At 36.1% G+C, this 12,852-nt stretch overlaps 1 protein-coding gene across 1 annotated transcript in view; it reads right to left on the bottom strand.

Moving 5' to 3' along the window:
* Positions 1 to 12,852, bottom strand: part of RSPO2 (R-spondin 2) — a 103,347-nt gene that overhangs the window by 35,246 nt on the left and 55,249 nt on the right. The window contains exons 3-4 of the mRNA XM_027717497.2: positions 4,440 to 4,583; positions 3,544 to 3,732 (exon numbers count right to left, since the gene is read on the bottom strand). Of these exons, the coding sequence (XP_027573298.1) occupies positions 3,544 to 3,732; positions 4,440 to 4,583 (333 nt within the window). The remainder of the gene's footprint in view (positions 1 to 3,543; positions 3,733 to 4,439; positions 4,584 to 12,852) is intronic.

The following is a 12,852-nucleotide window of genomic DNA, read 5'->3' on the forward strand; positions in this document are numbered from 1 at the left end:
GGCATAGCATCACCAACATGGGTGGGAGCTGGAGCGCTTGCTCTGTGAGGAGAGACTGAAGGAACTGGGTTTGTTGAGCCTGGGGAACAGAGGGCTTTGGTGAGCTAGAAGGATTTGGCGGTGCTGGTGGATGAGAGGCTGGACATGAGCCAGCACTGCGTGTTTGCAAAAGTAATAGAGTTTGGCATAGAGTAACATTCATGTAGCAGACAGCTTGAAGAAGTGCAGTCTGATGGAAGACTAAAAGAAATAGAGAGCTGCTTTGCTTGCTTGTGTAATACTTAATAAGAAAAATGAGAGCAAACTACAGGTTCTCCAAATGTACAAACAAAAGAGGAGCAATTACTGAGGTGAAAATGAGGAACATAAAAATAGGAGATAAAAATAAAATATTTATAGTAAATATACGGGAAAAAATCAAGACAGCAAGATTAATCAGTCTATTGAACATTTCTGCCTGCTGACTTCCTCATCGCTTAACACAATCACTCTTTTTAAAAAATTCTGGTTTTCTCTCTTTTTGAGCTAAAGAGAAGAAAACTCCTTGCCAGGAAGGACCGGCATGGGTAGGAGGTGGTCTGAATGATCCAAATCCCTTTTCTCTAAATCTAACCTCTCATAGTATGAGTCACGTTACACTCAAACCACAAGGTAACATACATAACATTAACAGACACACAAATGTGACATTTCCATATTGTAATAACAGTTAAATCAATTACTACTGACAATAAGAAAATATCACTAACAAATGTGAAATCAGTCACGCTGTTTTGCTGCTGGCTTCAGTAGGAAAGAAGTGAAATCATCTTTCACTTGCATTCCAGCAGGTATCTCCGGATATACTGGGAATTACTGGGAAAGGGATAAAGAATTCATCATCGACTAGAGTTGTACCACAGCCATACGACCAGATGGGTAACAACTGAAGTACTTAGCAGGAACACAGAATTTAATTCACCTCCTACTGCAAACATGTAAAAATCTGTTTTGGAAGTTTTCCTTTAGTGTGGACCAAAAATAGTAACTGTAAAATGTACAAAAGTACAAAGCATGTGACAAAAGCACTTTATTTGACCCTATTCTACCAAAAATATCCTTACTTCCTGTGCTCAGTTTAATCCATCACAATCTACAACCATCTTAGTTCTATAATCTAATACTTATTCTCCGCATTTGTGTGAGTTTCTGTACTGAGAACATTAGGATGAAAGGATTTATTAAGAGCCTCTCAACTGACATTTACAGGGATCATGGTTCTTCAGTCTCCCAGCAGTGCTATCCTTACATTTTTTTCTCTTATTTCCTCAGTTTAAAAGTTCAATTACAAAATTCCTAACATTAGGAAAATACCATATCTTTTTAAAGACACAGAATCTCTTCCTTAGCAGTCAGGACCTGCTTCATTTGAGCTTCTATGTAACCAGTGTCTCTGCCTCCCACCACGTCACAGTGATCAAATAAGCAACAAGACATTTTGAGTGTCTAATGGGGCAACCTGCTAACTAAAATGTGATAAAGGAATGGGATCTCAGACCAGCCTTGTATATATAGTAATTAAAACATACTACAAAGGAATTTTACAGAGGGCAATCTCTGTCGCTTCCTCACCTGCAGAGATAATGAGGTCTGGGGAAGACATACCCTAGGCACTTAAAACACCACTAATACACTCACTCCCAGGAGTTTCTTAGGAGAGAGAAAGGAGTTTACACCTGGGCAGTGTTTTATATGATGGTATAGAAGTGGTTAAGCATCAGCATTCAGTGTGGAGAGTTCAAACCTGCAGTTTTGTACATATTTATTTTTATCTCTGAAAACACATGCAGGGGATTCCACACCATGGGGAGAGGACTGTACTCTTTAGGATTTACTAGAGCCCATGAAAGAGCCTTTCACACTGAATTTGTATTTGCAGCAACAACTTTCCTGATACACAGTGAAAAAAAAATGCAGAGATTTGATCAAAGATCTTGATACAGATATGCAATAAATATCCTAACTCTTAGGAAAGCCACTGTGCCTTTTAAAAGATAAATTTGAGATGTAAATCTTCAAGCAGTGACCTGAATTGCTGGACAATAGAATTTGAAATAGTCTAAGAGAATCTGCCACAAAAAGGTATGAACATTCAACGGCTCCAAATTTACACAGTTATATGAGCATGCTACAGTATCCACAAATACTAGGGTTCACTTAAGCACACTTCTCAAATTATTTAAAACAATTTGAATAATTTGTGTGCTAACTAAATTATCAAGACTAAACCCACATTTCTGCTTGCCAGGACTGGGAGGTAGAGTGCATAATAGACTGTTAACCTGGATAATAGAGAATCAACTTCATATTCTCTTCCAGATTGTGTCAGGGTCCTAGAGACAAAAATGAAGCTTGCACAGATTTAATCTGTAAGCTAAAACTTTATGTATAATATACACATGTACTGGTGGACAGAATGTTCAAGCCAAGACAGACATCTTAAACAATCCCAAAACACAAAGCAAACTTATTTATGTACCTTTTCTAAGACCGTTTCTGGTTTATTTTATTCATCAGGTTATGGCTTTTCTCAAGATCTTCAACCCTTTATTCCTTTTTTATTTGTCTGATCTCACAGTTGACCCAGCTAGCAGCAGGAGATTGGACTAGAGACCTCTTGGAGTCCATTCAAGCCTGCATCTTTCTTTAAGCCTATGATTCCAAAAGGAATGGCATCCTTATCACCTGTTGATCACCCACCTCTCCTACAAATTTTGAAACCTGTTTAAGTGTTCAGGATGCACAGCTGAAAACACTTCAAATAAAAAGATAACAAAAACCCCCTACCAGTGACATGTCTCCACTTTGGGGTCTAAAAAACTGAACACAAATTTGAAACTCAATTTCCTTTTTCAAATCAGCATCGCCACTTAAGTCTTAGAACACCATGATAAAGAAATTTGAGTATGTCTTTTATTTACTTGTGATAATTGCCATAAACTGGTCTCATGCTGAAAATCTTGGTATCTATCACAGTTCTGCTTGTATCACATCTACCATAGTTTGGCCCTGACCTACAATATTCAAAATAAATAACCTATTCCAGCTAATAGTTGCAGCTAAGAATGCCATGTGCAACTAACTTCTTTTAATTTACTCATCACACCAGCAGTGGGTGTGCCACTTGCAGAGAGGTTTACAATCCTCATCTTTCCTGACATGTGCAGAACAGTTATTCCACTATCAGTATGGTTTTCATGCTGAAGCTCAAATTGCCACCTGTTACGGTTCTTCCATGAGGCACCTCTTTGAAAAAGCCTTGGCACTACACCAGGAGAAGCACAGTTTCACAGTCTCGAGAGGGACTGGTCACTCCCTCTCTGAGCGTTTTCCTGAAGTCTTGCTATACAGACTAGGACTGAAGTAGTATTGCTGCCTTTCAGCCTTGGCTGGCAGAACAGAGACAATTTCCTGTTTAGCTGGGATGACATAGCTCTTTTTTCAAGTTAGAAATAGGATTTAATTTAAGGAAAGCTCACAAAGATTTTTGTGGACTACACTTACCTCCTGGACAATGCCTCATGGCCATTTTACACCGCCTGGACTCCGCAATGGTTGGGCACGGTATTGTGTCTTTCGCTGGCTTCTTCACAATTTGTCTTGTTCTCGTTTCCAAGCCCCACTTAAATCCACATGTTTTGTTATTTCTGCTGCAAGTTCCCCACTCGCTCCACTGACCCACTTCACAGCCTTCTGACAAAGCAAAAGAAAAAAGTAATTCTTCTGGTTTGTTTGGGTTTTTTCTTTTTTCTTTTTGTTTTTTAATTACATTGTATACTGTTAGGAAGCAATACTTGAAACTTTTACTGCTAACAGGCAAGAATTAGAAACAAAATTAAAATCTTTTACAGAACCTGGAAGGATCTTTTTGCTAGCATCAACCTAAGCAAAAAAAATCAAACTATTAAATTCTATGTATAGATGTTGCATCAGTCCTAAATATTCAAAAACCCTCCTGAAATAAAGAGATTGACTTATTTTTTCTCTATCTAGTAAATAATTCCTAGTTGGCTGTCACATGGATTTGAAAAGCTCAAAAGTTCACATTTCCAGGCCCTCTCCATAATGAAATGCAAGCAATACTCTTGAAAGAAAGAGTCTGTTCTGACAGAATTCCTGAAATCTTATGAATTCTGAGTTATAAATTCTCATACTAGGTGATTCTACAATTAAAAGGACAGAACTTTCTGATGCACAACAGAGTGGCATTCCCAATAATGCAGCATTTTAAAGTTTGGAAAATTTAGTAATAGTAGTAGTAAAGAAATCAAAGCACAATTCATCAGTCAGTATTTCCTGATAAAAAATACTAAGCACCACCTTAAAAACAGTGCCATATTTGAACCTGGCCAGCCATCAAAAGAGCTACATCAGCAGCACTGCTGTGCTAGAAGACTCACCCACACACTCCATAAGCTCTTCCAAGGCTGCAAATCCAGGAGGGCATCCTCGAAAGCAGCGGCCTCTGTGCGAGTAAAAGCCAGTTTTGCATTTGGTACAAAAGTCTCTGCTAAAGCAGGAGTCGCAGTTTTCTATTCTGCATCCTGAATCAGAAGGATCATAACAAACAATTAGACAGCAAAGTTAGGGTAATACTAAAAATGAAGGGACTTATAAAGCAATAAAATAGCAAAGCCAGAAGTGCTATAATGAGGAATACTGTCATCCTGAAATCTATCTGCTCTATAGAAGAAACTAAAGGTAACTGTAACTGTCTACCACATTTTCCCTTACATCCTTTGAATTATATCTTTTTTGTAATCAAAACTGTAGTAAACCCCTAGTTTACTTATATTTGAGTTAACTACATCTTTTTGGAGGAAAAATGTAAATTATTTTTGTGTTTAAGTAATTGTGATGAAACTGAGATGCAACAAATAATTTTGGGAAGCATGCACGTATTATATGTATTGTCTTCAGTTTATAATTTATCATAGAATGCAGGATACATTTTCTTCCAGGAGCTGACCCTATAAATAGCTGAGTAAATGCTTTCATGTAGTATATCTGATATTCATGTCTACACACATGCATGTGCTACCATGTAAAAAGTCTCAATATTTCTAGATTTAACTCCCCTTTATTATTAATCCACAAAAAAGCAACCATTCTTAAATAACTAAAAGACATAAAGCTATAACCAATAGCAAAAAAAACGCCAAAAAAACCCAAACAAACAAACAAAAACAAACAACAAACCAAACCAATTATTGCCTTCATGAAACATACTTCTCTGAAAATTTAAAAGAAATATGACCCACAATAGATTAAACTCAGAAGTAAACTGTTCAGAAACATCATATTTTATATTAAAACATGGCAACTTGAAAATGGATCAGTTATTAATGTTCATACATATACTACACACACCTACAAAAAAATACTAGGGAAAAATGTACCAAAGATTGATTGAAAAGCATAACCCATTATATTTGGAACAGTAATGATCACTTTACTATTAATTTAAGTAGATCTAATCCTTCAGCTAGCACACCTAATTTACATAAACTACATTAACTGTATCCTGTCTTCAGCTATCTGAAGTCGCAGCAAGAAGCATTTTTTATTCATGTCATGCAACAATATCCTAATAATTTTGCTCATTTATGTCATCCATTTATTCTTCATTCTTTTAGAAAGAAAAAAAAAGTACAAACCATAAAAACTTCTAAAATAGCTATTGGTAAATATCCCCCATCAACACTTCAAATTTAGCCAATCTTTATAAAATAGATTTTAATATTTGTTCTTGAACTTTCAGCAGGCCAAAACAGGCCATCCCACAACAGTTAAACAGTGTGTGTGTGAGTGAGTACGTAAAATTATTCTTTTTTAGCAAGTGAGTAAATATGAGACTTTTAAAATAGGATTTCTTGTGGCACTGGCCAATAAATTAGGCAGACTGAATGAAAAGAAAAAAAGTGTATTTCAAATACACTCTGGTACACATTTGTTTGGTTAAAAGGAATGTTAGCATCACTTTGAAGCCTTGCACTGCCAAAGGTAAGCTCTGCTGGCGTTATTTAGACAAGACCACACATAACCTGCATGCTACCAACTCTGTTGGACCACATGTCTCAAAGGAGCTTTTAGAACTTGTGTTCTAAAAGCAGCACAAGTTTGGCTTCTTGTCCAAACTTGAGTTCATAGAAAATTGCTGAAAATAATAATTTCTTTTTCACAAGGGTTGAACCAGTCCCCAAAGAACAGGAGGTCAATGCCCACACAATGACCCTGCAAAATCACTTCCCCAGATTAATGCACTGCAAGACAAAAACAGTTAGATGAGCTGCTCTGGAGATGTACCACAAGATTTAATTGCTAACTTGCTTTGTTACACCCAAGGTGTATTGCAATTATTTTATCAAATGCAACACTTACGTCAAACATCCTGTTTGCTTAAATATTCAGAAAAAACATTTGCCTCTTGCCCACCACATGAAGCATTTTGAAAAGACATTAAGGTTTTTATAGATCATGTAGTCCAATGATGAGGTGCAGAATAGAACAATAAAAGAAAAGATCTTGTGATCCTCCCTCACATCCAAGTGACACAATATTCTTGAAGTAATGTCTTAACTATTGCTTTCAAAGCGTGTCGGGGAGCAATATGTTAAAAGCCTTTTTGTGTGCGTGGAAGAGGGACTAAAGGAAAAACTTTCAATACAAGATGCCTTTTGATATGATACAGACACACTTAGCAGGTGAAAGCCTCCTCACCTTACACTGGGGATACTCTCCACAAAATATCACTATTTAACACTAAGCACATACATGAATATCTCATATTTCAACATTAAAAGAATGAATCAATCTTCTTTCAGTTTCTTGATCATACTTCAAAATTCCCATCCTATTTATATTTTTTGCTCTACCTCCTATGCCAATTTTCTTTTTTTTGTCACAGTAGAGTCCTTGTCATGATAACTATATTTTAGAAACATTTGTAGGTGAAGGCTGGCTGGAGTGAAGGTTGGGTGAAGGTTGGGTGGAGATTAGGAAGTTTATTTTCAATTTTTTCCTATGAAGATAAAGTACTCCAAACATGAAATTTAGGATTTGGGGGAAATTTAGAGGGAAATGCTGAAAGAATAGTAGGAATACTGTAAGAATTCTGAAATTACAACATTATTTCACCAGAGTGATATTCATCACAATACTTGGGATTACTGGGTGCTAATCATAATGATCATTCAACTCAGTAATACACCATACTGTTGCTGAAGAGCAACTAGGAGTTTGATCCTTTCTGACATCCTCCATATGCGCAGTTTGAAATTATGGAAGATGCTCCTGTACTTAAGCCTTGCATGCATTTTTTATAAATGTTAAATAACCTAAAAAGCTAAAGAAAAGCAATAATCCAGAAGTTAGAAAAGCTAACTATCTAGAACTATCTATTTTCAATCACAAACTGTCACAACAGTAGTTAAGAAATACAGAGAACATTTATAGAGTATATTTTTTTTGGTGCCTATATTCATTTCCTTACATGGCTTAAATGCTCTGGGGATTTTTATTTTTTTTTAATAAAAGTGCTATTAGTGAATTATTTTAATGGTGACTGAGGTTAGTAAATTAGAATAAATGAGTTCTTTAGGTTCTTTTGTTTCTTAAAGTAAATTATACCAATGTGAAGAGATACAGAAAGTGTACACATTTTTAGTTGGACACCTAAATAAGCTGATACTCCACTTAGGATATTAAGATACCTTTGTTTGGAAATAAATATAACTGTGTTGAATTTTGTATTTCTTTTTGTTAATCAACATCATTATCTATGTAAACTTCCTTAAATATAGGTCTTAATGGAATTATATTGCAGATTACTAAAATTCTTTGCATTCTATTATTTAAGTAATAAAATGGATAACAATGAATAATCTACTATGAAATCTACAGGAGAACTGTTTGACATAACATGCACTAATTAAGAAAACCAGCATTTTGAAAAATTATTTTATACTTTACAGTAAATAATAAAACCCAAGGAAATACCTTTTAGTGACCTGAACTGCTTTATTCTGAATGCTACGGTTTTCAACCCTTTAAACTTTCTGATCTCGGCATCTTACGCCTACCTCTGGAGATGAAAAGCAAAATCTTTTCTACTTTTAAAAATCCCTATCTAAATCCTTTTAAATTCCCTCCAAATTAAATAGTTAGCTTATTGATATAATTATAATGAACTGGAATAAGACAGTTTTTTTTTTCATCTGGAGCAGATTCTTATCAAAATCAATTTTATTACTTCAATTTACTAGCCACAGACCCAATTGCTTTTCTCATGAGTCCAGTGGTTTCATTTTCTGTATAATACCAGCAGTTAGGTGATGTGGTTTGTGTATTCTTTTTATTCCACTTAAAAGATTGCCTAGAAGTTTACAACACCCAAAAAAACCTAGAGGAAACGAGACCAAAAAATTGAGATAAACATAGCTAAGATTTTATTCTCAAGAAACTCTTTAGAGGAAAAAACAGATAATGCATAACCAAGAGTATGCTTTAAAAATGCCTATTTTTTTTCTTTAAAAATAAACAGAAAATAGCTCCCACTAGAGGTTTGCCAATAGACAAGAGCAACAGCCTGAGAGATTTTAGAAACAGGAAGGAGGAGGCCTGGAAGTGGAAGCTAGAGGGGAGAGAGGAAGACAAGATTGGTGTGGAGCGGAGAAAGAGTTGATAAATTCAGACCTACAGAAGAATCCCCCAGAGGAATTGCATACCTTTGGCAGGCATACCTGCAGGGCAACAAGGATCTGCTTCCTACCAGACTCAAATCCCTGCTGTTCCTGCTCAGCATCATGTCTCCACATATCCCACTGGTTCTCCTACCTTCTACTCACACCCAGGACCTCTGAGACATTGTAACACTCATACTGCAACCTATCTAGCAAACTCTCAAATTTTCTTTCCAGAGATTATATCTTGGAAAAGCCAGAAAGTCAAATATTTGCTTCCATCCTTCCACTTGAAAGGTACAAAACAGAGGCCACCCCCATATGAAGACTCCACGCCTTCCTCTGGTATCATCCTCACATAACTGGACTTTTAAAAGCACTCAGGAAGGTCCAGAGAAATCTGCTGGTGTGTCTGATTAGCACATTTCTAAACAGATGACACTTAAAATGTTATACCGTACTTCTCACAAGAGTTGTATGTAAAAGCTGAAAGAACCATTATGACCTCACTGAAATCCATGACAGAGGTCCTAATTGCTTCTAAATGCAAGAGAAGTTTTAAACTAATAAATTTCTTATTCCATCAGACAGACCGGAGCCCATCGTAATGACTTGAATGGGTAAAATTAATATTAAAAACACTAAAGAAATATAATCGTACATGCTAAATACAGATTTTTAAATTGACAAATGAGAACTGAAGAAGCGCAGTACTCCAAGAGTTAGAAAAGCTAACTTTCTAGAAGTCTATTTTCAATCACAGGCTGTCACAGGAGAGGCTGTAAATTCACAGCTCCATGACTTCACCTCCCAGGGGAAAGGATGGAAGAGAAGTCACTGCTTTGCCTAGTGAAGCTAAGCTGGGCTGAAATCAGACAGATCTGCTTTGCTCAATTATCTTCAGTGTTGAGACAAAATAAAGTGAATCAAAAACTTACCCCTTCAACAGAGCTCTGAAATGTTGATTTATGGGACAAGATGCATAACTTCTCCAGTGGAAAGCCTACTGATAGTGTGCAATCTCTTAATTTAGTTTGACAGGACAGTAAAAAGGTGACTGACACTTCAGTAAAACATGAGTTTAGCTTACAGTACGTAAAAGTGCCTCCATGCTTGAGACCAGTTACAGAATATGCTCAAGAAAGAATCGTAACTCCATGAACTAGTATTGTGTCACACCTCAGTAAATGGTCAGGAAACCTACCAAACTGAAGGACAATACTCTTTGGTTCTAGAGAGGAGAACAAATCCCAATCATAATATTTCCTTTAAGAGAAAAAGGCCATTGCCATAAAAGAATCCAAAGGCAGAAATTTAAAACATCTTGAGTTTGTTTTCTGAAAGAGAGTGGCAAAAGATAAGTTATCTACAGGATTTAGGAGCCAAAGTTCCTTTCTCCTTAGCTTTCAGGGAGCTGTAGCACCTTATGGCACTTCAGAAATACTTTTCTTCAGAAGCATTTTTGCACATATGTCAGATTTTTAAAAAAAAATAGCTAGGAGCCACATTTCAGACAAGGTTAGGGCAACCAATATGATATAGAAGAAGTGCATTGCTGACTAGTAATAAAACATTTTTATTTAGACTTTAAAAACTCATTTATACTGCCACTTACTTGAATATCATAAAAAAATCAACATGGATGAAACCTACAATATTTACAGAAAACTACATAAATGGTACATTAAACAACTCTGAAAGGACAAAGCTCAGACTACAAATCATGCTCAAATTAGAGATACATTTTAAGAAGATGAATCACAGTGATATTAAAACATTTTCATGACCTGCTTTGGCTTCTGATGGTCACGATAAGCCACTCCTACTCATTCTCCTTTTAAAACGAGCATTAAAGAATTGACATACACTTCAGAGAAGGAATCAAAGCTCAGGAGCTCAAAATACAAATTTAGTTATAGAATTAAATTTAAACTCAGGTGCATGTCCCTATTGTTGAAAAAAAGAGTATATGCTCCTTGTAAACAGCTTCTCTGTGCTATCATTACAGAGAGTGCAACATCACCAAAAAAATACAATCCTTCCATTCTAAATTTATCACCAGCTTATAAGGTGATGCAGAATAAGCTGAATTGTAGGGAAATATAATGCCTTTGAAACTTAAAATAAAGAATAAAATGCTCCATATTGAGATGCATGTACTTCATATTTTAACATACCTTAAGAAGAACTTTACTAGATTAGTTTCTCATATTAAGTGCAATATGATGAATTTTAAGGTCAAAATATATGTATTTAAAATATAAAAAGTAGTTGCTCATTTGTAAAGTATTTTTACTGATATGCATAATCTTGAAAATTTTAGGAGTCTCATTTTGCATTTTTGAAATATCCATATTCTGTAGCATTTCCATTGTCACACTGTCCCTTTCTAAACAAAGTAAATGGGATTTACTTTACATTCATAACTCCCTTCATAACAAAGATATTTTGTAGTGGAAAAGAGAGCTGGTCAATTCCTAGTAATCTTAACAACGATTCACAGCAAGTTCTGCTTCGCATGAAATCCAGACTCCAGTGAAGACCAGTTACATATGGGAAAGCAAAGTGAGAACACTTGAGGGGACCTACAAGAGTGGAAACCAGCAACCACAAGCATACGAGAGAGCTCTCCTGAACTGTACTCACTGCCTGCAATACTGAGAGAAAATGATCATATTTTGCATAGAGAAGCTGCAGATTAAAGCTACGAAGAAAACATGGCATTCCTAAATTGAGGGGTTTGGCAGTCTTTGTACCGGAATTGGGCCCTTGCTTGAGGCATTCCCTTGTGTTTAAGAAGCCAAAGTAGCAGATGATGATGATGCACTACACTGCTGAACCTAATACTTTGATCTTTCACCCTGAGCTCTGGCTCACAGCACCCTACTCTTCTTGCCTCAGATCTCTCTGTCTCTTCTGTAACTTCACCTATCCCCAGTCTGTTCCCATGACCATGACACTCACTCTTCCAACTCCCGCTCCCATCCCTCAGCTGCTCGCTACAACAGCACTGGTGCTACAGATCTAACTTCACACTGCCATCCTGACGTGTCCATTGGCCCTCCACATCAATCTATCAGCTACACCACCTCCTGTGCAAATCCTCTCCAGAATTTTGTGGTAATTGAACCCCTGACTGCTAAAATTGCACTGACTACAACAGTCTCAAAAGGTCATATGCTCTGCCATACTACATAAGTATAGTCAAACAAGGATATATTAATGATGTCTTGCTATTTTGTAACAACGTTAAAAAATTCATTACCTTTCTTAATGCATTGAATTAACTATATGCGCTTAATAAATGCTCAATTTGTTTAAAAGCTGCTTTTTATCTTGTTTTTAATGAAGACAAATGGAAGGGGAAATTATAATTTTAGCCATGTCAGACCCTCCTAGGACAAAGAGGGTGAACCTAAGCAAATGAATTAGCCAACCAAAGCCGAAGGTAGCTGTAATTTCTATACTCTGAGTGGTTCCTCCCCCTAAAATTATAAAGGTTACTGTAACCACAGACTACGCTGAAAGGTTCAAGATAGACTTGATCCATTAATCAGTTCAACCGTCGAGGTGACAGATTTCATCCCACTCTTTAATTCAGTTTCATTTTTTTCTCATGAGATTATCTCTTGAGCAGTTTAGTTCAAAGTCATTAATTATTAAAAATTTCTTGGAAAATTAACAAAGTGAAGCTCTTCCCTTGGGCATTCCTCTACAGCAGAAACTCAACACTTTTCCACCTCAGGTCCAAAAGCACTGCATTCTCATACTGCAGTGTTCAAGGAAATCATGTCCAGTAGGAGACTCTACACTGATTTCTAGAGACAAGCAGTTTCAAATTTCATGATTCACTGTTAATAGAAAAACAGTCTAGAACCACTTAGCAAATTCAAGACAAATATATTTCTTACATGTAGAAAAGAAAATTTGTCTCGAAATCCAAAATTTCCATAATTTTAGACCTGTTGCACTTGGCTGCGGTATTTATTGTGTTACATTTGGCACTATGTTTGGCTTTTAAAATCATGTCAACATTTTCCATAAAAATATGTTCTATAGCTTCTCTAACAAAAATGGGCGAGTGTTCCAGTAATAAAATGTTAAAACAGCTTTTGTGCCTATACAGACATTA

Source organism: Pipra filicauda, unplaced genomic scaffold (assembly GCF_003945595.2).
Source record: "Pipra filicauda isolate LSUMZ 115617 unplaced genomic scaffold, ASM394559v2 scaffold57_size4234018_pilon, whole genome shotgun sequence".
Lineage (NCBI taxonomy): Eukaryota > Metazoa > Chordata > Aves > Passeriformes > Pipridae > Pipra > Pipra filicauda.